Source organism: Oncorhynchus keta, unplaced genomic scaffold (assembly GCF_023373465.1).
Source record: "Oncorhynchus keta strain PuntledgeMale-10-30-2019 unplaced genomic scaffold, Oket_V2 Un_contig_3711_pilon_pilon, whole genome shotgun sequence".
NCBI classification, from domain to species: Eukaryota; Metazoa; Chordata; class Actinopteri; order Salmoniformes; family Salmonidae; genus Oncorhynchus; species Oncorhynchus keta.
In genome coordinates this window covers 90,350-116,825 of record NW_026287389.1, presented here as the reverse complement: position 1 = coordinate 116,825, position 26,476 = coordinate 90,350, and the positions used below count along the sequence as shown (strand labels likewise).

At 47.8% G+C, this 26,476-nt stretch overlaps 1 protein-coding gene, 1 long non-coding RNA gene and 1 pseudogene across 8 annotated transcripts; 2 read left to right on the top strand and 1 right to left on the bottom strand.

Moving 5' to 3' along the window:
• Positions 1-572: 572 nt before the first annotated feature.
• Positions 573-25,777, bottom strand: LOC127924131 (mitochondrial inner membrane protease subunit 1-like). The gene is made up of 6 exons (XM_052508566.1): positions 25,628-25,777; positions 8,342-8,454; positions 8,171-8,259; positions 7,889-8,015; positions 1,418-1,528; positions 573-713 (listed from the first exon to the last, which is right to left on the bottom strand). The coding sequence occupies exons 2-6, from the start codon at positions 8,444-8,446 to the stop codon at positions 642-644; spliced, it is 504 nt and encodes a 167-aa protein (XP_052364526.1). The 5' UTR covers positions 8,447-8,454; positions 25,628-25,777; the 3' UTR covers positions 573-641.
• On the top strand, positions 3,890-5,336 carry LOC127924133 (uncharacterized). 7 transcript variants are annotated; one of them, XR_008116864.1, is made up of 3 exons: positions 3,890-4,504; positions 4,761-4,868; positions 5,070-5,336. It is a non-coding gene; the product is annotated as an uncharacterized LOC127924133 (long non-coding RNA). The 7 variants fall into 7 exon arrangements; XR_008116866.1 differs by having other exon boundaries at positions 4,707-4,814; XR_008116868.1 differs by having other exon boundaries at positions 4,707-4,814; positions 4,962-5,336.
• Positions 25,776-26,476, top strand: part of LOC127924132 (elongator complex protein 4-like) — a 44,974-nt pseudogene continuing 44,273 nt past the window's right edge.

Genomic DNA, 26,476 nt, shown 5'->3' with positions numbered 1-26,476 from the left:
CTTTTTGTATTCCTTTGTAGATGTTGAGCGTCTTTGATCCTTCCTGACCCCCATTTTCCATGTCTGTCAGGGATGATACATACAGCACGCCCTGCATTGTAGGCCAGTCAATTATACACGTAGAGATTCTAAAAGTAGGCATCTCAGATCTACAGTGGCAGAAGACGTCCATTCCAGGACAATTCAACTGATTTAAATGAATGGCCTCTACTTCTTGGATGCTGGATTTCAGCTATTCACTGTAATCTGTTGAGTTAGCTGGGTCAGAGATGAGTTCTTCTGTTAGTCCAAAATCATACCAAAGTGGAGCGTGAGAGCAACAAGTCTGTCCTTCTCCTCCTCTACCACTAGCAGCTCCAGAGAGGCACAGTGTAACTCCCTCCTCACGTGACGCTGTTCCTACAGAGCAGGGTGCTGCTCCTGCCAACACACTGGAACCCCCAGATTACTATGCCTGGTACGTTATCGACCTGCAGATCCAACTATCCATGGATTTTCACATTTGACAAAAACACACCCTACAATTCAACCCAAATGAACTCAAATTGTCAGTCAAACTGAGAGGGACAAGATTCTTCAAGATAAATATGCCTTTAATTAGAAAATATTACAAAATGATGCATGTACACAGATCAGTAGACTCAGTCACTCCTTTTTACGACTCGTCCTGTGGGACTTTGGTTGAGGGCACCAACATGATGTAGAGGCCAGAGCTGGAAAGAGAGAAAATCACCAAAACAAACAAAGCAGAAGACAGAAGACGTTGGGTTAAAAGGGTACTATAGGGCTCTCGTAAAAGAAGAACAAACAACATTTATCCATTACATAATGTGTTTATCATGACTATTCCAACATCCTCACTTCCTGGATACGCTTGGTAACGTGGATTTAAATGATGTATGAGACTTCATAAAACTGTCGTCAGGTCTCGTCATTGGGCCCCCAGTGGACGGCTGCTGTCCAGTCAAACGGACAGAAGGTTGTCTGACCTGTTTCCAGGGTCATGGTTGCTATGACATCCAGTGACATGACAACACAGCAGAATGGACAGCTAGACAATAGCCCAGGCCTTGGTCTACGAGACAGATCTGTCTTGAACTTCCAACTTGTTTGAGTGTTTACATTTACTCAACTTGCCACAGAATGGGGAATAAGGAATATTTTGAATCCAGGCAAAGCAAAACCTACAATCAATTTCAGTGCAAGGCATTTCATATTTCACCATGGCCATGGGCAAAGACAAAAGGAGGCTGTGATATCGTAAACGTGGCACAGATTTCTCTCTATACAGACCAGAGCATTCTACTAACTCTTTATACAGACCAGAGCATTCTACTAACTCTTTATGCAGACCATTATACTAACTCTAAAGGTTCAAATGAATGTGAGATGGGTCCGGCGATGTTCCCCTCCTTACCTTTAAGCAGACACGGCCTCGAATCAGGGCATAGGGAACTGGGCCGTAGCTCCTGGAGTCTGTGGAATTCCTAAGATTATCCCCTTCCAGCCACACGTGCCCTTTTGGAACCTAGACACACCCCCACGGCAAGACACACCCCCACGGCAAGACACACCCACGGTAAGACACACACCCACAGCAAGACACACACCCACAGCAAGACACACACCCACGGGATGACACGGGAAAAAACACAACGATAGAAAATATTGAATTTGTTCCACGACGACTGCAACAGCCAGTTATACTGTAAACAACACGATTCCCTGACCTAGCTTTTAAACTTTGTTTACATGAAGGAGTGAGACAATACAGCGCCAGCACCCTCCACCCACCATTATGTAAAGAGAGCCCACCTCAGCCGCCTCGCCCAACTGAACCCCCCCCCCACTTTCCCTCAACCCAACTTAACGTCAACCCCTGGTCTGTCCTCCTTTAGCCCCGGACGGTCATAGGAGCAAGGGGTCATGTGTAACGGGGGGCAGGGTCAGGGGGATTTAGTGGGACTTCAAAAGGGGCCATTAGGCTGTTGGCTGAGATCTAACCCCCTCTTACCAAGGGAGATATAGAGGGGGAGAGAGAGAGAGGGGCCAGGGCTGAAGATTTTCAGTCTGAATCGTCCACTGGTCTCCATTAGTGAGGCCCGAGCTGCCAGTGGGGTGGCCAATCGGAGCGAGCGCTAATCCACAGTGACACCAATTATGATTCATCTCATCACTTTACTAGAATAATCTTGTCAAGGCCCTAATTAAGTTCCTCGTCCCTCCTATATGTGAAGACAGGATGAACAACACATTATATTGTCATAATGGGCATCACAATCTGCAACTGTGTTTGTGTTGCCTAACTTTTTAATGAACAAGGTCTTGGGGAGAAAAGGAGAGGGAGATGAAATCAGATGAGAACATTATCAGAGGGGGGACACACGCAAACACTGATGTCTTGATTCCAATTGTGTGCGTCCATCGTATCGCAATCGTCCCAACATCCAGAATCCTTATGCAGTATTAACCTATGCATTGTGTTGTGTTTCATATTCCATGGATGAGCCAGATGAGCTGACACTAATCGTGATGCAGTGACATATTGACCTAACACGAGGTAAACAACTCGGCCCCCGAGAACAACGACGACACAAACCAATGTCATCTGAGAAGCATATGTCAGCCTGCTGCATTCCCACCATTACCCCTCAGTAGCATGGCAACATATGGCTGCTCCCAAGCACACGGAGACCAGAGAGGAACGCCGGTGCCGTTTGTCATCTGCTGGACCATAAGCCCCTGCTATGCTCCAGCCTCAGCCTCCATCTTAGACTGACTCACTGCCTTTGTCCTGCTCAGAAAGTCAGGGGTGTAATATCATCAACACGACCCTGTCGGTAGGCACGCTCATCTATGTTTTAGGAGACACAAAAGGGGCGGCTGCTTGAACACAGGTTCAGACTACTTCTGGTTTCAAAGCGGGTTCAAGTCTCCATAGAAACGTTACTGAAAGTGCTTTTTAGGCTAGCAGAAGGTCTAATCTGAGTCCATTACACTGCCTCAGAGTTTAGCAAACACTAGGTAGGATACATTAGTGGTGGTCAAAGCTTAGGGCCCACGGAGTGAAGGAACTACCTAACTAATCCAACATCAAGGTATAGGTCAACTCTATTCAGGATCTAGACTCCATTCTGTCCACTACTAACAAGGTCAATACATTTAGATCGATCTGCTGCGAGTCAATCAAGAGTGATCAACAAATACACAGACACACAAACACCAAAGCTCTGATTGATTCGGAGCATCAAACTAATGACCCTGTAGAGAACATTCCACATGGAGTCTCAGACAGGGCATTTCAAAGTTACTCCTCTGAAACATATATTATTATTGCAGTATATTATGGTGGTGAAAGACCGAGGGTTCACACATCACCTTGCATGTTAACACATGTCAGAATCGTACATTTTATTATGACTGGGATGGTGTAAAGAGAGGCCAGACTCTATCATTTGTAGAAACGGATGTCCCTGACGTTCTCCTCTTGAACCCTAACTTAACCAGAGGGTAGAACTAACCTCTCCTTTCATTTTACCTGCACTGGATGTTCAAATGGATCTGGTTATTACCTAGGGGTATGATACTGGTGGTATTGGAACGAGGTAGACAAATTCTGTCCCCCGTCATAGTTGGTGGAACTCTTCTTCTCTGATTAAACACCTGCAAGCTCACCGCAGGCCATCATAACCACAGCAGTCTCTGAAAACGCATTTATGGATCACACACCAGTGTTGAGTGAAGGTAGAGAGGATGTCAAGGATAAGCACCTGCATGATTGACAGGCAGAGAAGCAAACACTCCTCATGAACTGTTTACCTACTTCTCCATGACACTAAGCTCCCAGTCTGACATGCCCTGTCCCAACTCCCTACACTGAGTCACCAGAACAGAATGAGAGCGCTCAGCCAAACCATAATCAACAGACATTGTTACTTTCCACAACACACTTCCAGCCAGCCCAGTCATCCAGTCAGACTGTGTGCCCAGCTAGGGTTTAGGGTTGAGTGGCGTATCTCAACTCAACCTGGCGGCTGTGTTGTGATGGGACTCAGAGGGAGTGATGGAACCTGTTCTGTGGTTGGGTGGTTGAAGGGGTGGGGGCGAGGCTATGTGTACCTGTCAGAGACGTGTCAAGGTGGGAAAGCTGAGCTCACCTGGATAGTGAAGTCTGCCGTTCCAACAGCCTGGTCAGGCCTCACCCTGAGTCGCTCATTAAGATAACATGATTGAGGTAGTGCTGTTTAAGGCCTCACCCTGCTTCGCTCATTAAGATAACATGATTGAGGTAGTGCTGTTTAAGGCCTCACCCTGCTTCGCTCATTAAGATAACATGATTGAGGTAGTGCTGTTTAAGGCCTCACCCTGCTTCGCTCATTAAGATAACATGATTGAGGTAGTGCTGTTTAAGGCCTCACCCTGCTTCGCTCATTAAGATAACATGATTGAGGTAGTGCTGTTTAAGGCCTCACCATGCGTCGCTCATTAAGATAACATGATTGAGGTAGATGCTGATTTAAGGCCTCACCATGCTTCGCTCATTAAGATAACATGATTGAGGTAGTGCTGTTTAAGGCCTCACCATGCTTCGCTCATTAAGATAACATGATTGAGGAGTGCTGTTTAACCATGATTAAGATAACATGATTGAGGTAGTGCTGTTTAAGGCCTCACCATGCTTCGCTCATTAAGATAACATGATTGAGGTAGTGCTGTTTAAGGCCTCACCCTGCTTCGCTCATTAAGATAACATGATTGAGGTAGTGCTGTTTAAGGCCTCACCCTGCTTCGCTCATTAAGATAACATGATTGAGGTAGTGCTGTTTAAGGCCTCACCATGCGTCGCTCATTAAGATAACATGATTGAGGTAGTGCTGTTTAAGGCCTCACCATGCCTTAAGATAACATGATTGAGGTAGTGCTGTTTAAGGCCTCACCCTGCTTAAGATAACATGATTGAGGTAGTGCTGTTTCAGGCCTCACCCTGCGTCGCTCATTAAGATAACATGACTGAGGTAGTGCTGTTTAAGGCCTCACCCTGCGTCGCTCATTAAGATAACATGATTGAGGTAGTGCTGTTTAAGGCCTCACCCTGCTTCGCTCATTAAGATAACATGATTGAGGTAGTGCTGTTTAAGGCCTCACCATGCGTCGCTCATTAAGATAACATGATTGAGGTAGTGCTGTTTCAGGCCTCACCTGCTTCACTCATTAAGATAACATGATTGAGGTAGTGTTGTTTAAGGCCTCACCATGCTCTCTCTGATCATTAGACTAATATCATTGAGGTACTGTGTTTTGTCTAACATGGAGGGGATAGCTTTAGACTCTGAAGGCTCTCTCTCCCCCTCTGTCTCTCTCAAAGACACCCACCATCATATCATGGATCAAATGTCTTTGTTGTGACAATGCAGCAGACATACTGTAGGAAAGACTCCTAAGAGGTGACAAGCCAATTTGTCCATCTCCTCATCATCAATGTGGGAGGAAAGAACCTGCCAGCCTGTCAGAAGAAAGAGGAGGTGAGGACAGGCTCTCATATAGCACACAAACAAAAACATGCATGGTGGGATGCCTTATGTCACACAAGGCTTCTATTTCATTAACACCACAACCAACTGTGTTGACAGATATTTTGGTGTGTGTTTTGACAGGGGAAATCCTACAGAGATTGGTCTGGTCTTATGCATTGTTGACCTATGTCTTGCACTGAGACACATTTCAGAGGTACCGATCTGCCATCTTAATTTGACCAGTTTCTCACGGCAGGGAAATAATCCTGCAGTAACAGGAAATGTGGACTATTATGTGGATTAAAATGAATGGACATTTTTGTATGGGTTGATACATTTTAAATAAGGGTAAATCAAGGTCTGACATTTTAAAGTGTGAATAGCAAACATTAGAATACGTTTTAAAACTTGAATACACAACATGTATGCATTTTCTACGCCAACAGAGTGATCCAATTAAGAGAGTACATCTGTAGGCTGAGACCTTTGACCAAGATATGTGTAGAGATTAAACCTGTTCAATATAGCTTTACTGCCTGTGTGTAGAGATGAAACCTGTTCCCAGAGGAAAATTAGTTTCTTTCATTTCCTGGATGACACCAGCACATCCTGTGTGTGGTTACATTCACCTATACGTCCACTGTTCATGTGAGAGTGTGTGTACACACACAACACAAACACCTCAGCCCACCCATCAACCTGTCCACTCGGTTGGCACTAACTCTAACAGGCTTCAGAGAGATTGGCAGGCTGAGCGGTGGCTGAGGGCGGCGTGGCCGGGGGGAGCAGTAATAAGAATGCAATGACAGTGGTTCCACCACAACCACGGCTCTGAGGAAATACAGTCGCTGTCAAAGGATGATATTTGGACTGACGACACAAGATGGATGTGCCTGGTCTGGAATCTAAACACCCAGAACACACTGGGATTGAGTTGAAGACACAGGTGTTTGGCTACTTATGAAGATGATTGACTGAAATGAGAGACTATCTGAAACACAACATGAAGTGTCTTGACAAGGCTTAATCGTTCATCCAGAATGTATCGCTTTACTGGCTCATGTCAAGCCCTCGTCAAAGTCTTCTCCAGGTCGTTGTTGTAAATGTGCTCTCAATACTCTTACCTGGTAAACTAAAGGTAGAATACTTTACATGTGGCTGAGAGTCCTGGGACTGTTGATGAATACTTTACGTGTGGCTGAGAGTCCTGGGGCATGACTGTTGATGAATACTTTACATGTGGCTGAGAGTCCTGGGACTGTTGATGAATACTTTACATGTGGCTGAGAGTCCTGGGACTGTTGATGAATACTTTACGTGTGGCTGAGAGTCCTGGGGCATGACTGTTGATGAATACTTTACATGTGGCTGAGAGTCCTGGGACTGTTGATGAATACTTTACATGTGGCTGAGAGTCCTGGGACATGACTGTTGATGAATACTTTACGTGTGGCTGAGAGTCCTGGGGCATGTCTGTTGATGAATACTGTTACATGTGGCTGAGAGTCCTGGGACTGAGAGTCCTGGGACTGTTGATGAATACTTTACGTGTGGCTGAGAGTCCTGGGGCATGACTGTTGATGAATACTTTACGTGTGGCTGAGAGTCCTGGGACATGACTGTTGATGAATACTTTACGTGTGGCTGAGAGTCCTGGGACATGACTGTTGATGAATACTTTACGTGTGGCTGAGAGTCCTGGGACATGACTGTTGATGAATACTTTACATGTGGCTGAGAGTCCTGGGACATGACTGTTGATGAATACTTTACGTGTGGCTGAGAGTCCTGGGGCATGTCTGTTGATGAATACTTTACATGTGGCTGAGAGTGGGACTGTTGATGAATACTGAGAGTCCTGGGATGACTGTTGATGAATACTTTACGTGTGGCTGAGAGTCCTGGGACATGACTGTTGATGAATACTTTACGTGTGGCTGAGAGTCCTGGGACATGACTGTTGATGAATACTTTACGTGTGGCTGAGAGTCCTGGGACATGACTGTTGATGAATACTTTACATGTGGCTGAGAGTCCTGGGACATGACTGTTGATGAATACTTTACATGTGGCTGAGAGTCCTGGGACATGACTGTTGATGAATACTTTACATGTGGCTGAGAGTCCTGGGACATGACTGTTGATGAATACTTTACATGTGGCTGAGAGTCCTGGGACATGACTGTTGATGAATACTTTACGTGTGGCTGAGAGTCCTGGGGCTGTTGATGAATACTTTACGTGTGGCTGAGAGTCCTGGGACATGACTGTTGATGAATACTTTACATGTGGCTGAGAGTCCTGGGACATGACTGTTGATGAATACTTTACGTGTGGCTGAGAGTCCTGGGACATGACTGTTGATGAATACTTACGTATTGGTGGGTCTTGAAGACATCCGAGGGGCCACTGGTGCAGACTTTGTCTCCCTCCAAACCGATGACTCTTTTACAGATGTTCATTTGTGGATCAAATGGACTCTTAGCGATGACTATATCACCACTGCAGACAGAGAAGACAGGATCAATGGGGTGTGATGTGATTCACAGATATCAGGGAGAACATCAAGGGGTTACGGTGCAAAAAGACACCACTCAGAGTAAACTACGTTTTACTTTACCAACTTTGAGAATTTCAAGTTGAAAACTAAAACTCACTTCTCGATTCTGCAGAGATGGCGACTCAACCGTTCTGAGAAGACAACGTCGTGGCTTGTGATGGTGGGCTCCATAGAAGGACCAGAGCACTGTGGGTAAATTCACAGGCATTGAAGTTGTTACTCGGGAATTCACAGACCATGGCCACAGAGAGAAAAGTATCCTACACACCGCAACAAACTCTCCGATGTACTCAAAGGCACAGTGGGCGACGCAGCCGTACTGGATGGTGTATCCCACGAAGCCCAAGGTCTTCCCCAGCGCACTGCGGAACATCTCACCACCTACACAAACACAACACACATCATTACAGCGCTTCATTCAGGGGACAGACAGGTGAGGGTGAGCTGTCACAGCAGCTAGTCTATTAGCAGCTCTAGGAGTAGTGTGCAGTGCAGACTAGTGTCACACTCCCTGGTGTTTCATTCTCAGGGGCTCTACAGCCCGTTGACACCACAGAACCAGCCTAACCTTTGACCCTGTGTGAGATTGACCAATCGACACCTTGCAGATCACGGACAAACATACCAGCCTAGCAGCTTCATACTAGCATCAGTCCCTATCACTGCATCAGCCATGCTGACCAGGGTCTTCAGTACAGCTTCATACCAGCATCAGTCCCTAACACTGCATCAGCCATGTTGACCAGGGTCTACAGTACAGCTTCATACTAGCATCAGTCCCTAACACTGCATCAGCCATGTTGACCAGGGTCTTCAGTACAGCTTCATACTAGCATCAGTCCCTATCACTGCATACTAGCATCAGTCCCTAACACTGCCCTCCCTGCATCAGCCATGTTGACCAGGGTCTTCAGGACAGCTTCATACCAGCATCAGTCCCTAACACTGCCCTCCCTGCATCAGCCATGTTGACCAGGGTCTACAGTACAGCTTCATACCAGCATCAGTCCCTAACACTGCCCTCCCTGCATCAGCCATGTTGACCAGGGTCTACAGTACAGCTTCATACCAGCATCAGTCCCTAACACTGCCCTCCTTGCATCAGCCATGTTGACCAGGGTCTTCAGGACAGCTTCATACCAGCATCAGTCCCTAACACTGCATCAGCCATGTTGACCAGGGTCTACAGTACAGCTTCATACCAGCATCAGTCCCTAACACTGCCCTCCCTGCATCAGCCATGTTGACCAGGGTCTTCAGTACAGCTTCATACCAGCATCAGTCCCTAACACTGCATCAGCCATGTTGACCAGGGTCTACAGTACAGCTTCATACCAGCATCAGTCCCTAACACTGCATCAGCCATGTTGACCAGGGTCTTCAGTACAGCTTCATACCAGCATCAGTCCCTAACACTGCCCCATCCCTGCATCAGCCATGTTGACCAGGGTCTTCAGGCATCAGCCCTTCATCAGCCAGCATCAGTCCTTCATAACAGCATGCCCTCCCTGCATCAGCCATGTTGACCAGGGTCTTCAGGACAGCTTCATACCAGCATCAGTCCCTAACACTGCATCAGCCATGGTGACCAGGGTCTTCAGTACAGCTTCATACTAGCATCAGTCCCTAACACTGCATCAGCCATGTTGACCAGGGTCTTCAGTACAGCTTCATACTAGCATCAGTCCCTAACACTGCATCAGCCATGTTGACCAGGGTCTTCAGTACATCTTCATACCAGCATCAGTCCCTAACACTGCATCAGCCATGTTGACCAGGGTCTACAGTACAGCTTCATACCAGCATTAGTCCCTAACACTGCATCAGCCATGCTGACCAGGGTCTACAGTACAGCTTCATACCAGCATCAGTCCCTAACACTGCCCTCCCTGCATCAGCCATGTTGACCAGGGTCTTCCAGTACAGCTTCATACCAGCATCAGTCCCTAAACCTGCACTGCCTCCCTGCATCAGCCATGTTGACCAGGGTCTTCAGGACAGCTTCATACCAGCATCAGTCCCTAACACTGCCCTCCCTGCATCAGCCATGTTGACCAGGGTCTTCAGGACAGCTTCATACTAGCATCAGTCCCTAACACTGCATCAGCCATGTTGACCAGGGTCTTCAGTACAGCTTCATACCAGCATCAGTCCCTAACACTGCATCAGCCATGTTGACCAGGGTCTTCAGTACAGCTTCATACCAGCATCAGTCCCTAACACTGCCCTCCCTGCATCAGCCATGTTGACCAGGGTCTTCATACTAGCATCAGTCCCTAACACTGCATCAACCATGTTGACCAGGATCTACAGTACAGCTTCATACCAGCATCAGTCCCTAACACTGCATCAGCCAATTTGACCAGGGTCTACAGTACAGCTTCATACCAGCATCAGTCCCTAACACTGCATCAGCCATGCTGACCAGGGTCTTCAGTACAGCTTCATACCAGCATCAGTCCCGAACACTGCATCAGCCATGTTGACCAGGGTCTTCAGTACAGCTTCATACTAGCATCAGTCCCTAACACTGCATCAGCCATGCTGACCAGGGTCTTCAGTACAGCTTCATACCAGCATCAGTCCCTAACACTGCATCAGCCATGTTGACCAGGATCTACAGTACAGCTTCATACTAGCATCAGTCCCTAACACTGCCCTCCCTGCATCAGCCATGTTGACCAGGGTCTTCAGTACAGCTTCATACCAGCATCAGTCCCTAACACTGCATCAGCCATGCTGACCAGGGTCTACAGGACAGCTTCATACTAGCATCAGTCCCTAACACTGCCCTCCCTGCATCAGCCGCGTTGACCAGGGTCTTCAGTACAGCTTCATACCAGCATCAGTCCCTAACACTGCCCTCCCATCAGCATCAGCCATGTTCATACCAGACCAGGGTCTTCAGTACAGCTTCATACAAGCATCAGTCCCTAACACTGCCCTCCCTGCATCAGCCATGTTGACCAGGGTCTTCAGTACAGCTTCATACTAGCATCAGTCCCTAACACTGCATCAGCCATGCTGACCAGGGTCTACAGTACAGCTTCATACTAGCATCAGTCCCTATCACTGCATACTAGCATCAGTCCCTAACACTGCCCTCCCTGCATCAGCCATGTTGACCAGGGTCTTCAGGACAGCTTCATACCAGCATCAGTCCCTAACACTGCCCTCCCTGCATCAGCCATGTTGACCAGGGTCTACAGTACAGCTTCATACCAGCATCAGTCCCTAACACTGCCCTCCCTGCATCAGCCATGTTGACCAGGGTCTTCAGGACAGCTTCATACCAGCATCAGTCCCTAACACTGCCCTCCCTGCATCAGCCATGTTGACCAGGGTCTACAGTACAGCTTCATACCAGCATCAGTCCCTAACACTGCCCTCCCTGCATCAGCCATGTTGACCAGGGTCTACAGTACAGCTTCATACCAGCATCAGTCCCTAACACTGCCCTCCCTGCATCAGCCAGCCAGGGTCTTCAGTACAGCTTCATACCAGCATCAGTCCCTAACACTGCATCAGCCAATTTGACCAGGGTCTACAGTACAGCTTCATACCAGCATCAGTCCCTAACACTGCATCAGCCATGCTGACCAGGGTCTTCAGTACAGCTTCATACCAGCATCAGTCCCTAACACTGCCCTCCCTGCATCAGCCATGTTGACCAGGGTCTTCAGGACAGCATCAGTCCCCAACACTGCCCTCCCTGCATCAGCCATGTTGACCAGGGTCTACAGGACCGCTTCATACCAGCATCAGTCCCTAACACTGCATCAGCCATGGTGACCAGGGTCTTCAGTACATCTTCATACTAGCATCAGTCGCTAACACTGCATCAGCCATGTTGACCAGGGTCTTCAGTACAGCTTCATACTAGCATCAGTCCCTAACACTGCATCAGCCATGTTGACCAGGGTCTTCAGTACATCTTCATACTAGCATCAGTCCCTAACACTGCATCAGCCATGGTGACCAGGGTCTTCAGTACAGCTTCATACCAGCATTAGTCCCTAACACTGCATCAGCCATGTTGACCAGGGTCTACAGTACAGCTTCATACCAGCATTAGTCCCTAACACTGCATCAGCCATGCTGACCAGGGTCTACCGTATAGCTTCATACCAGCATCAGTCCCTAACACTGCCCTCCCTGCATCAGCCATGTTGACCAGGGTCTCAGTACAGCTTCATACCAGCATCAGTCCCTAACACTGCTCTCCCTGCATCAGCCATGTTGACCAGGGTCTTCAGGACAGCTTCATACTAGCATCAGTCCCTAACACTGCCCTCCCTGCATCAGCCATGTTGACCAGGGTCTTCAGTACAGCTTCATACTAGCATCAGTCCCTAACACTGCCCTCCCTGCATCAGCCATGTTGACCAGGGTCTTCAGTACAGCTTCATACCAGCATCAGTCCCTAACACTGCATCAGCCATGTTGACCAGGGTCTTCAGTACAGCTTCATACCAGCATCAGTCCCTAACACTGCATCAGCCATGTTGACCAGGGTCTTCAGGACAGCATCAGTCCCTAACACTGCATCAGCCATGTTGACCAGGGTCTACAGGGTCTTCAGGACAGCATCAGTCCCTAACACTGCCCTCCCTGCATCAGCCATGTTGACCAGGGTCTTCAGGACAGTTATCCAGTTCTGTGGGAGCCATGGAAATGGAACGCGTAGTCTTTGTTGACTGCCACACACACACACACACACACACACACACACACACACACAGATAACAGTGTGTCATCTGAACAAACACCGCAGCACCACTCAGGGTATTGACTTTTACTCAGAACGCAACCTGCCGGATGGGGAGAGTGACTCAATCTTTACACACACGCAAAAAAAACTGAAATACCCTTTTTTTCCAACGTAAGGGACATTTAAACAGAAACAACAACTGCATGATAAAAGGTATGGTAGAGATAATACATCTAATGTTTCCCCGATCTAGCCCTGGTGAGGATGACTTCCACATACCGTTCAACAGTCTGGGGTCACTAAGAAATGGCCTTGTTTTTGAAAGAAACATTTCTTTCTATGCTGAAAAGCACAGATACTCAACTAGTCTAAAGAAGGCCAGTTTTATTGCTTCTTTGATCAGGACAACAGTTTTCAGCTGTGCTAACAATTGCAAAATGGTTTTCTAATGATCAATTAGCCTTTTAAAATGATAAACTTGGATTAGCTAACACAACGTGCCATTGGAACACAGGAGTGAGTGATGGTTGCTGATAATGGACCTCTGTACGCCTATGTAGATATTCATTTTTTTTTTTTTTAAATCTGCCGTTTCCAGCAACAATAGTCATTTATAACATTAACAATGTCTACACTGCATTTCTGATTAATTTGATGTTATTTTAAATGGACAAAAAAGTGCTTTTCTTTCAAAAACAAGGACATTTCTTAGTGACCCCAAACCTTTGAACGGTAGAGTTTAGAGGTGTAGGGAGGGTTTAGAGTGTATGTGTTCTGGGAGGGTTTAGAGGTGTATGTGTTCTGGGGAGGGTTTAGAGATGTATGTGTTCTGGGGAGGGTTTAGAGATGTATGTGTTCTGGGGAGGGTTTAGAGGTGTAGGTGTTCTGGGGAGGGTTTAGAGGTGTAGGTGTTCTGGGGAGGGTTTAGAGGTGTATGTGTTCTGGGGAGGGTTTAGAGGTGTATGTGTTCTGGGGAGGGTTTAGGAGGTGTTCTGGGGAGGGTTTAGAGAGGGTGTATGTGTTCTGGGGAGGGTTTAGTTCTGGGGAGGGTTTAGAGGTGTATGTGTTCTGGGGAGGGTTTAGAGGTGTAGGTGTTCTGGGGAGGGTTTAGAGGTGTATGTGTTCTGGGGAGGGTTTAGAGGTGTAGGTGTTCTGGGGAGGGTTTAGAGGTGTATGTGTTCTGGGGAGAGTTTAGAGGTGTATGTGTTCTGGGGAGGGTTTAGAGGTGTATGTGTTCTGGGGAGGTTTTAGAGGTGTATGTGTTCTGGGGAGTGTTTAGTGATGTAGGTGTTCTGGGGAGGGTTTAGAGGTGTAGGTGTTCTGGGGAGTGTTTAGAGATGTAGGTGTTCTGGGGAGGGTTTAGAGATGTAGGTGTTCTGGGGAGGGTTTGAAGGTGTAGGTGTTCTGGGGAGGGTTTAGAGGTGTAGGTGTTCTGGGGAGGGTTTAGAGGTGTATGTGTTATGGGGAGGGTTTAGAGGTGTATGTGTTCTGGGGAGGGTTTAGAGGTGTATGTGTTCTGGGGAGGGTTTAGAGGTGTAGGTGTTCTGGGGAGGGTTTAGAGGTGTATGTGTTCTGGGGAGGGTTTAGAGGTGTATGTGTTCTGGGGAGGTTTTAGAGGTGTATGTGTTCTGGGGAGTGTTTAGAGATGTAGGTGTTCTGGGGAGGGTTTAGAGGTGTAGGTGTTCTGGGGAGGGTTTAGAGGTGTATGTGTTCTGGGGAGGGTTTAGAGGTGTAGGTGTTCTGGGGAGGGTTTAGAGGTGTATGTGTTCTGGGGAGGGTTTAGAGGTGTATGTGTTCTGGGGAGTGTTTAGAGGTGTAGGTGTTCTGGGGAGGGTTTAGAGGTGTAGGTGTTCTGGGGAGGGTTTAGAGGTGTAGGTGTTCTGGGGAGGGTTTAGAGGTGTATGTGTTCTGGGGAGGGTTTAGAGGTGTATGTGTTCTGGGGAGGGTTTAGAGGTGTATGTGTTCTGGGGAGGGTTTAGAGGTGTAGGCTACATTATAGATCATATCAAACCTGGTTATATTCAGACACCATGCTTTTGGCTTAGGACTCTGTCCTGCAAGACCACCACAGGGTAATGAATTCCTCTCTTTCTCTCTATTCATCCCCCTTTCTCTCCATGTCTCACATCCCACCAATAACATTATTAACCAAAGCTAGCAGAGCGGAAACCAAAGCCCTAAATCCTCAGAGCTCTGGGAATGACTTCCCAAAGACGGACATGGATTAGACCCCCGCGTCCTGTACCCCGTCCCCCACAATCCCCAGGTCCCCAACAGACCGAGTGTCAGGTGGCTCTCCCTGCGCCCGCGAAAGGCGTTAACCCTAATCCCATTACCCCTCTGTCCCTTTCAACACACACACGATACTCTTCTCCCACCTCTCACCCCAAATACAAACTGAATCCATATCCTATTGCTGATATTGCTCCACCTTTCATGCCTACTGCATATACCCCTGCTGCATATACCCCTGCTGCATATACCCCTGCCTCTATCCCTACATCCTACTGCATATACCCCTGCCTCTATCCCTACATCCTACTGCATATACCCCTGCCTCTATCCCTACATCCTACTGCATATACCCCTGCTGCATATACCCCTGCCTCTATCCCTACATCCTACTGCATATACCCCTGCCTCTATCCCTACATCCTACTGCATATACCCCTGCTGCATATACCCCTGCCTCTATCCCTACATCCTACTGCATATACCCCTGCTGCATATACCCCTGCCTCTATCCCTACATCCTACTGCATATACCCCTACTGCATATACCCCTGCCATATCCCTACATCCTACTGCATATACCCCTGCCTCTATCCCTACATCCTACTGCATATACCCCTGCTGCTATACCCCTGCATATACCCCTGCTATCCCTACATCCTACTGCATATACCACTGCCTCTATCCCTACATCCTACTACCCCTGCATATATCCCCATCCTGCATATACCCCTGCCTATATCCCTACATCCTACTGCATATACCACTGCCTCTATCCCTACATCCTACTGCATATACCCCTGCCTATATCCCTACATCCTGCTGCATATACCCCTGCCTCTATCCCTACATCCTACTGCATATACCCCTGCCTGCATATACCCCTGCCTCTATCCCTACATCCTGCTGCATATACCCCTCTATGCATATACCCCTGCCTCTATCCCTACATCCTACTGCATATACCCCTGCCTCTATCCCTACATCCTACTGCATATACCCCTGCCTATATCCCTACTGCATATACCCCTGCCTCTATCCCTACATCCTACTGCATATACCACTGCCTCTATCCCTACATCCTACTGCATATACCCCTGCCTCTATCCCTACATCCTACTGCATATACCCCTGCCTCTATCCCTACATCCTACTGCATATACCCCTGCCTCTATCCCTACATCCTACTGCATATACCACTGCCTCTATCGCTACATCCTACTGCATATACCCCTGCCTATATCCTACATCCTACTGCATATACCACTGCCTCTATCGCTACATCCTACTGCATATACCCCTGCCTATATCCCTACATCCTACTGCATATACCACTGCCTCTATCCCTACATCCTACTGCATATACCACTGCCTCTATCGCTACATCCTGGTCATGTTTCATCCCTCCACCCTGCCATGTTTTTGCTTCTACACTAGGAGTCCTGGAATAATCTGTGGTGAATGTGTGTGATTGTCTCTCAATGTGTGTCACTGTGAAGATATGCTCTTATTGGAGGAAAGAGAAAAAGGGTCTGACAAACTGCAGTGAACCCAGTTTGTGGTCAGTCAGTTTGTGTGCACTTAGAGAGTAGGAATCCCAGATCATAGAAGCTGATCATAGCAGCCCCCTGGTCCTACAGGTCAGTCCAGTCCTACTAGGAACCTAGAGTAGAACTGAGTCCTACAGGTCAGTCCAGTCCTTCTAGGAACCTAGAGTAGAACTGAGTCCTACAGGTCAGTCCAGTCCTACTAGGGACCTAGAGTAGAACTGAGTCCTACAGGTCAGTCCAGTCCTACTAGGGACCTAGAGTAGAACTGAGTCCTACAGGTCAGTCCAGTCCTACTAGGAACCTAGAGTAGAACTGAGTCCTACAGGTCAGTCCAGTCCTACTAGGAACCTAGAGTAGAACTGAGTCCTACAGGTCAGTCCAGTCCTACTAGGAACCTAGAGTAGAACTGAATCGACAGGTCAGTCCAGTCCTACTAGGAACCTAGAGTAGAACTGAGTCCTACAGGTCAGTCCAGTCCTACTAGGAACCTAGAGTAGAACTGAGTCCTACAGGTCAGTCCAGTCCTACTAGGAGTAGAACTGAAGCTCTAGTTGGTAGAGCAGTCCTACAGGTCTGGCCTTGAACTGTAACGCCAGGTCAGTCCAGTCCTAGATTCTGAGTCCTACAGGACCACCCATAGAACTGAGAATGTAGTCCTACTAGGAACCTACTGAAGGTCGCTTTGGATAAAGTAGCGTCTGCTAGTCATATAGTATAGCATATAGTATAGAGTAGAACTGAGTCCTACAGGTCAGTCCAGTCCTACTAGGAACCTAGAGTAGAACTGAGTCCTACTAGGAACAGGTCAGTCCAGTCCTACTAGGAACCTAGAGTAGAACTGAGTCCTACAGGTCAGTCCAGTCCTACTAGGAACCGAGAGTAGAACTGAGTCCTACAGGTCAGTCCAGTCCTACTAGGAACCTAGAGTAGAAGTGAATCCCACAGGTCAGTCCAGTCCTTCTAGGAACCTAGAGTAGAACTGAGTCCTACAGGTCAGTCCAGTCCTACTAGGGACCTAGAGTAGAAGTGAATCCCACAGGTCAGTCCAGTCCTACAAGGAACCTAGAGTAGAACTGAGTCCTACAGGTCAGTCCAGTCCTACTAGGAACCCAGAGTAGAACTGAATCCCACAGGTCAGTCCAGTCCTACTAGGAACCTAGAGTAGAACTGAATCCCACAGGTCAGTCCAGTCCTACTAGGAACCTAGAGTAGAACTGAATCCTACAGGTCAGTCCAGTCCTACTAGGAACCTAGGAACTGACCTAGGTCAGTAGAACTGAGTAGAACTGAGTCCTACAGGTCAGTCCAGTCCTTAGGAACTATGAACCTCCAGAGTAGAACTGAGTCCTACAGGTCAGTCCAGTCCTACTAGGAACCTAGAGTAGAACTGAGTCCTACAGGTCAGTCCAGTCCTACTAGGAACCTAGAGTAGAACTGAGTCCTACAGGTCAGTCCAGTCCTACTAGGAACCTAGAGTAGAACTGAATCCTACAGGTCAGTCCAGTCCTACTAGGAACCTAGGAACTGACCTACAGGTCAGTCCAGTCCTACTAGGAACCTAGAGTAGAACTGAGTCCTACAGGTCAGTCCAGTCCTACTAGGAACCTAGAGTAGAACTGAGTCCACAGGTCAGGTCCAGTCCTACTAGGAACCTAGAGTAGAACTGAATCCTACAGGTCAGTCCTTCTAGGAACCAGTCCTACTAGGTCCTAACCTAGAGTAGAACTGGTCAGTCCAGTCCTACTAGGAACCTAGAGTAGAACTGAGTCCTACAGGTCAGTCCAGTCCTACTAGGAACCTAGAGTAGAACTGAGTCCTACAGGTCAGTCCAGTCCTACTAGGGACCTAGAGTAGAAGTGAATCCTACAGGTCAGTCCAGTCCTTCTAGGAACCTAGAGTAGAACTGAGTCCTACAGGTCAGTCCAGTCTGAGTCTACTAGGGACCTAGAGTAGAAGTGAATCCTACAGGTCAGTCCAGTCCTTCTAGGAACCTAGAGTAGAACTGAATCCCAGTCCACAACAGACTAAATCAAGGGCCTGTCCTTCTAGGAACCTAGAGGAACTGAATCCCTAAATCAAGGGCCTGAACACCCTATCATGGAGTATCAAGGATCAGAGAGAACATTTAGGACTATCACAACCACTCAACATCGCACAGCCATATCCCCCAAACCAGTGTACAATCCCCTATATCCTTCATTATCTCTCCATTTCATCCCTCCATTCCGGTGTGCATTCATCATAGGTAGGGATTAGGGTCTTAACATAATAAGATCACACGGCCAGTGACTGATATCAAGAGAGAGGCCACATGCAGCCACCTGGTTTTATCTGGCAGTCTCTGTCACCCATGGGGTGTGTGTGTTACATTACACAAGGAACTCGAATTGGGATTGAGAATGAGTTGGGACACACCACCAGAGACATCTGATAGGATCTCTACCCCCGCGATCCCCCTGGCTGTGGGTCTAGGACAAACCCCACTAGGCTATCTCCTCCATAATACCCTGCCTGTGTCTTTGGGGTAGCTGTTGACATTCAGCTGGACATTAAACTCTAAATCTCTGTCTGTTAATCCAAGATTACACACCAAATATGTTCCTGGAAAAACAAAGAGTGGTAGCAGCATCTGAGTGGAACCATCTGTGTCAGCTGGACTCCTACAGTCACATGGCTCCCAGAGCCGCCGGCCTCCTACAGGCTCACAGAGCCGCCGGCCTCCCACAGTCACCCGCCGGCCTCCCACAGTCACCCGCCGCCCTCCTACAGTCACCCGCCGGCCTCCCACAGTCACCCACCGGCCTCCCACAGTCACCCGCCGGCCTCCCACAGTCACCCGCCGGCCTCCCAAAGTCACCCGCCGCCCTCCTACAGTCACCCGCCGGCCTCCTACAGTCACCCGCCGGCCTCCCACAGTCACCCGTCACATGGCCTCCCAGTCACCCGCCGCCCTCCTACAGTCACCCGCCGGCCTCCTACAGTCACCCGCCGGCCTCCTACAGTCACCCGCCGGCCTCCTACAGTCACCCGCCGCCTCCCACAGTCACCCGCCGGCCTCCTACAGTCACCCGCCGGCCTCCCAACAGTCACAGGCCCTCAGACCCGCCCCTCCTACAGTCACCCGCCTCCTACAGTCACCGCCGGCCTCCTACAGTCACCCGCCGGCCTCCTAAAGTCACCCGCCGGCCTCCTACAGTCACCCGCCGGCCTCCTACAGTCACCCGCCGGCCTCCTACAGTCACCCGCCGGCCTCCTACAGTCACCACCCGCTGGCCTCCTACAGTCACATGGCTCCCAGCGACAGCGGGCGCGCAATACAGGGGATCCCTCAGACCCGCCGGCCTCCTACAGTCACCCGCCGGCCTCCTACAGTCACCCGCACATGGCTCCTACAGTCACAGCGGCCTCCTACAGGGGCCTCCTCAGTCACCCGCCCGGCCTCCTACAGTCACCCGCCGGCCTCCTACAGTCACCCGCCGGCCTCCTACAGTCACCTCCCAGCCGCGCCTCCTACAGTCACCCGCCGGCCTCCTACAGTCACCCGCCGGCCTCCTACAGTCACCCGCCGGCCTCCTACAGTCACCCGCCGGCCTCCTACAGTCACCCGCCGGCCTCCTACAGTCACCCGCCGGCCTCCTACAGTCACATGGCTCCCAGCGACAGCGGGCGCGCAATTACAGGGGATCCCAAATCCACCAGTGAATAGAAAAGCCCCATTGGGTGTCTTTTACCTCTATGACCACTGACTGGGGGACAACATTCAGACAATAGTTCAGGAATCACAAGCAGCAGAATTTACATACAGTTGACAAATGTAATTAAGTTGTATGACTGGATACAAGAGTCAACATGGAGCACAGTATGACACTAAAAACAATCATACAACCAAAACTAGGCCTAAATAGACCAAGGCCTATATCGTCATTACCAGTCAGTAAGAAGGGGGCTTCTAACAGAGGGAATAGGGATATCAGAACCAGAACCATTTAGCAGACGGTCTTCTGCAGAGCGACTTACAGTAGTGAGTACATAATACATTTCCCTACTGGTCCCCCATGGGAATCGAACCCACAACCCTGTCGTTGCAAGCGCTATGCTCTACCGCCTGATCCACAAGGGACTGCAGTAGGTTCCTCATTGGAATCACCGCCCCTGGTCTCCAAAGGTTGTTTTATATAAAAGGCTGTAATGTCTTTGTTAATGTTTTAAATGTATGTCAATTGTAAAGTATTTCTGTGTGTAATGTATTTTTCGTTAGTCCTATGTGTCAGACCCCAGGAAGACTAGCTGTCTCTAATGGGGATCTAATAAAATCAGAGAAAAGGTTTCACTCTACGAAGGCAGTCATTATCAAACATGACCAGTCTATTAGGAGCACAAAGGGAGTCCCAATTCAAACAGTCTACAAGGCCCTTGCTCTCTTTACAAGCCTACATTAGGAAAACATGGGCTGAAAGAGGGCTGGGCCACTGGAGGGCTAAGAGGCTTACAGACCCCATGTCAGAGATGGTGCTTCTCCCTGTGGACCCCAGATGGGGAGGGAATGAATCCCACCTCTGATGTCCCCTCTCTGGGCAGCAGAAGGCAGTGGAAGGGTGGGTGCTAAAGCTCGATTTGATCTTAATGTGAGTTTTAAAGGGGGACTGACCAGGGATCTGTGTGCAACTATCAGCACAATCAGAGCTAATCCTACTGTTTTAGAAACAGACACCTGTCTGGGACCGAGAGTGACAGATGCAAAACAAATCACAAGTCACAGCCTTACAATGTAGCCATCTAGCCCCCCTCTCCCCTGTTCCTGAACACAGAGATGATTGAACAGACTGATCTCCACATTGCTCTTTTCATTGTTGCTAGCAGCAACCCAGCCGCCAAACAGCTGAGCAGGGTGCCTATTTGAGGAGTCAGAGGCTTAGAGCCAGCAATCAATGGGTCAGCCCAGAGCAAATAACAGTCTAGTGATATGAATACGACTGCTTTGAATTGAAACGGACGTGTCTGGGGCTGCTGGGCCCATGTCCCCAAACAATGACACGGAATAGAATACTGGTGACTAATCTTTATTGTATTGGCCGCTGGCTGGTGTGTGCGGTGCTGGGCCGGTGTTGAGAGAGTGGACTGATCTTATCGGGGTCTTGTATTGCTTTCACAATTAGGTCAGTGTTCATGCCAATGACTCAGACACCTCAACAGAGCACCCGCCACCCCCCCACCCCCCTCGCCACCAGCTAACGTCCCCCCCCACCCATCATGTCAGAAGAATAGGTCTATGCGTATCAGGCCATATTGTGAGCTGGACATGTACAGTATTTATAGACGTATGATTTGCAATATAGCCTAAACATTCACTAATATAGACCTAGTCATTGTAAATTATTCACTCGGCAGCTGTTGAAAATTCAAAGAAAGCCAAAAATATAGACATTTTGAAAAAATTGCTATTGGAAAAAAGTAAAAAAATAAAACGGCCTGAAGAAAAACCCTAGCCCCACTAATTGTCCATTTACCCTAAGAACATTTCTTTCCTTTCAACGCTACTCAAACAAACATGGAGTACATTGATGGAGATCTGACTTCCCCTCTAGTCACAGCCATTCTATTCCCTCTCCCAGTGACACACAGCTAGCGCTATAGCGGAATAAGACTGGAGAAACCAGAACAATATACAGCGGAAGAGGCTGACATGTTATGACTGCCTGCATTATATGGCCCAATCAGATACACTGATGGATAAAACTGATATAATATAAATAATACACAGGGACGGATGACATTCAAAAAGGAGGGAAAGATGTTATTTTAGAAATACTGGCAGTCATGTTGATACTACTGCCACACATTGACCTGTAAGGCCACATACAGTAGGCCACATACAGTAGGTCACATACAGTAGGTCACATACAGTAGGTCACATACAGTAGGCCACATACAGTAGGTCACATACAGTAGGTCACATACAGTAGGTCACATACAGTAGGTCACATACAGTAGGCCACATACAGTAGGTCACATACAGTAGGTCACATACAGTAGGTCACATACAGTAGGTCACATACAGTAGGCCACATACAGTAGGTCACATACAGTAGGTCACATACAGTAGGTCACATACAGTAGGCCCTGGGGTTGAATTGGGAATTTAGACGTGGTGGAATTATTCACTTCAAAATGGGTTGATTTATGCCTCCCGAGTGGAGCAGCGGTCTAAGGCAATGCATCGCAGTGCTACAGACACGGGTTCGATTCCGGGCGGTATCACAACCGGCCGTGATCAGGAGTCCCATAGGGCGGCGCACAATTGGCCCAGTGTCATCCGGGTTAGGGGAGGGTTTGGCCGGAGTGGGGCTTTACTTGGCTCATCGCGCTCAAGCGACTCCTTATGGCGGGCCGGGTGCCTGCAGGCTGACCTCGGTCGTCAGTTGAACTGTGTTTCCTCCGACACATTGGTGCGGGTGTTAGGAAGCGCAGTTTGACAGGTCATGTTTTGGAGGACACATGGCTCAACCTTGGCCTCCCGAGCCCGGTGGGGAGTTGCAGCGATGATGAGACAAGATAAAAAGAGGATAAATAAATAAATAATAATAATAAGGGTTGATTTTCCCAGTGACATTGTCCTCTCCTACAATTCAATAGTGATGAAACTTGACACTATATCCTCACCCCTGGTAATACCCTTATTATTATACATTAAACAGTCAATTATTTTAGCGTTTTCATTTTTAGATGTCTCTTAGATCCAGCCTACCTCTTGTGGGTCTTGCACAATGCCCTGTGTTGTCAGTAGAAGGCCTGGCTATATTCCCCGGGTCTCCTGTCAGCCCATGTTTACCTCAAAGCGCTGTCACAACAACAGGACTGCCTCTGCTAAGAGCATTTTGTAAAGTGAGCAGTTGGGCCATCACTTCTAGTCTAGAGCATAACAGCATCCTTACTGAGCTGTAAGTCTCTCTCATCTTAACCCACCACACATACAGCTCCCTATGAGAGGCACGCCTCTTCTCTTGCAGTGCTCACAGAGCGCTCTGGAGTAGGATGAAGTTTCCCATAGACACTGGTCTAAAGTTTTACGGTTTCCCTCATAATGGGTATGGTTACGATTTGGGAAGGTTAACTGATCCCAGATCGGTGTCTTAGGACAAATTCTACCAGGAGCTACTGTACCTCTGTTTTATAGTATTGGGTCTGTGTGACAGGGAAAGTTAGCTGAGACTCCGTCTGTATTCCCTCTGCAAGGGGTCAGACCCTGACCTGAGATGACTGGAGTCACAGCATGAGAGAGACAGAGGTTAACAAAGACTAGTCTCCTTCATCAGACTGTCCAACAGCTCCTTGTTTTGACAACACTGAGTCTAATTAGGAAAGCAGCCTGAGAGACAAAGACAAAGGCTAATCTGAAGACTAATGTTACAATCCCCAAAACTTCAGTTCAAACTGTGGCCGACTGGAAACATATAGCCACTCCTCCCAACCCCACCCCCCGTCATGCTAGATTTAACCCCTTCCACCCACCCCACACCTGCTCAGCAAATTAGTGTCTTGTCACAGGCATGTTTTTTTTATGTCATGTAGAATAGGAAATTGTGTCAGTTCTACACATTAGGCTGCATTTATATGTGTAGACGTTGCACCTCACTAATTAAGTCCTGGCATCGCCATGGCTCTGCCCCAAGGTCACATGACCAGAAACGTATCTCATTTGCTGGCTGATGTAGGCAGCAAGCAGAGGGCCACATCAGTATCTTTAAGTAGTAAAGTGGTTGTGAACATGATAAACATAATGTCCAATAGTTCAAATAATCACTTTAAGATTAATAAATTGCGGTTGTGATGTTACACATGCACGCATTTAACTTCATGTAATTTTAGGTTCTTGAGCAAATGACTGTCCAGGCATCAGTAAGGGTAACCTTGCAAAGGTTGAGAAAAAAAAAAAAAGAGAGAACTTTACTAGCTTATGTATCACAAAATACTCATTGGCATGAGGTCTGAAAGGGGGGACTTTTGGTTTGAGGCTTTGAGCAGCCTCTTTAAAATATAGCAAGAGATGACAAAAGGGATTCTTTCTGATGATTAGAGCAACATGTGGGGCGGCAGGGTAGCCTAGTGGTTAGAGCATTGGGCTAGTAACCAAAAGGTTGCAAGTTCAAATCCCCGAGCTGACAAGGTACAAATCTGTCGTTCTGCCCCTGAACAGGCAGTTAACCCACTGTTCCTAGGCCGTCATTGAAAATAAGAATGTGTTTTTAACTGACTTGCCTAGTAAAATAAAGTGATTGCAACATGCATTTGGCTGATTTCATAACAGATATGATAAAACATAGATTTAAATCTTTGTTAGGCTGGATCAGGACTCTCCAACACTGTTCCCGGAGAGCTACCCTCCTGTAGGTTTTAACTCCAACACTGTTCCCGGAGAGCTACCCTCCTGTAGGTTTTAACTCCAACACTGTTCCCGGAGAGCTACCCTCCTGTAGGTTTTTGTTTCAACCCCAGTTGCAACTAACCTGGTTTATTAAGCAGCCAACTATTAGAATCAGTTGGCTAAATTAGGGTTGGAGCGAAAACCTACAGGACGGAGTTCTCCCGAAACAGGGTTGGAGAGCCCTGGGCTATATGCAATATTTATGCAAATCAAATATTATAGATCTATAAAAGCCTACGTTTGAAGGTCATAGTCTGCTACTTTCTAGTCTCGAATAGTCTACATGTGTGTCATTTGAAAGCTAAGTGTCTATCCACATTGCAGACCGATGACCGTATTCACTAGAATGCAAAATGGGCTGGCAGGCTGGGATATTGTATTTCAAAGACATTAGTGTAACCCTAATCTAAAGATAAACAAAGCTGTAATAGTTTTGTAAGGTTGAAGACTGGGCAAAACAAAGGCAACTCACAAACAGAACCCCATCTGCATGTTCGAGTTTCCTAACCATCAGTTTGTTGTAAATCGGAGTTATGTCTTTATTTCACAGAATCGCAGCTTCCTATTCAGCAAAATACGTTCACTAAATGGTAATAGACATTTAAAACATGCATTTGTCATCTTGGATAATCAACTCACCGCTATCCAGCGCCGACAGCTACGGAAGCTGCCCTCACACAGACACGCTACCTAACAACTGCTTCTGTGATTGGTAGCGACTGAGCAATCCCAGCTCTGATTGGGTTGATGTAATTCAAAACATCAACATTCGTCACCACGGGGGGAAAAAAGCATGGCGGCCCCCAAGATGAGCGTGGGTAAACCCACCGCGGACCGTTTACCGTGCAATACCACCAGTTTTCAGAAGAAATCACGAAGCAAACTAGTTTCAATACCTGGCACAAGACCTTCGATTCAAAACGGGCAACTTATTGTTTCGACTGGTGTCACATCTCTCGACTACGTGATTGGTCAGTCTGCCACGAATGTGTCCGCGAGTTTTGCTTTTTCTGATTGATTAAACTAACAATAATAATTGTTTTAATTTAGTTAGTTTTAAAGGAATGTTGTCACTATTCAATTGCATGTCTTCAACCACTGAGTCGCATGAAGGTAGCCGGCTAGCTTCACGTTATTTACTATAACATTCATGTAACGTCAACAATAATTCGTGTGCCCCATTTGAAACAACCGGCACACCTTCACGCCATAGTAATGGTTGTCAGCTGGCTCTGGAGTATTCGTCAGTCATGGTACTGGGCACTCGTAACTTGTTTGCAGGTTTTTGTTCCAGTCCAACACTTATTCAACAATGAGCTTGATTAGCTAGAGCTGGATCAAAAGCCTGCTCTCCCTGTGGGACCACAGAGCAAGCAGTATTTTTTTATTTTTAAGGCCTACATATGAAACAGTTAACAGGCCCATGTAAGGACAAAATGTAAAATATGCTAATATTAGTTCTCTATATTTGACAAAACATATTTTAAC

Coding starts and splice junctions, on each gene's coding strand:
- LOC127924131 (XM_052508566.1), bottom strand. CDS start 8,446: ATGTTCCGCAGTGCGCTGGGGAAGACCTTGGGCTTCGTGGGATACACC. Junction 8,260..8,341: donor ACATCGGAGAGTTTGTTGCG/GTGTGTAGGATA, acceptor ATTTACCCACAG/TGCTCTGGTCCTTCTATGGA. Junction 1,529..7,888: donor TCTTCAAGACCCACCAATAC/GTAAGTATTCAT, acceptor GGGTGTGTCTAG/GTTCCAAAAGGGCACGTGTG.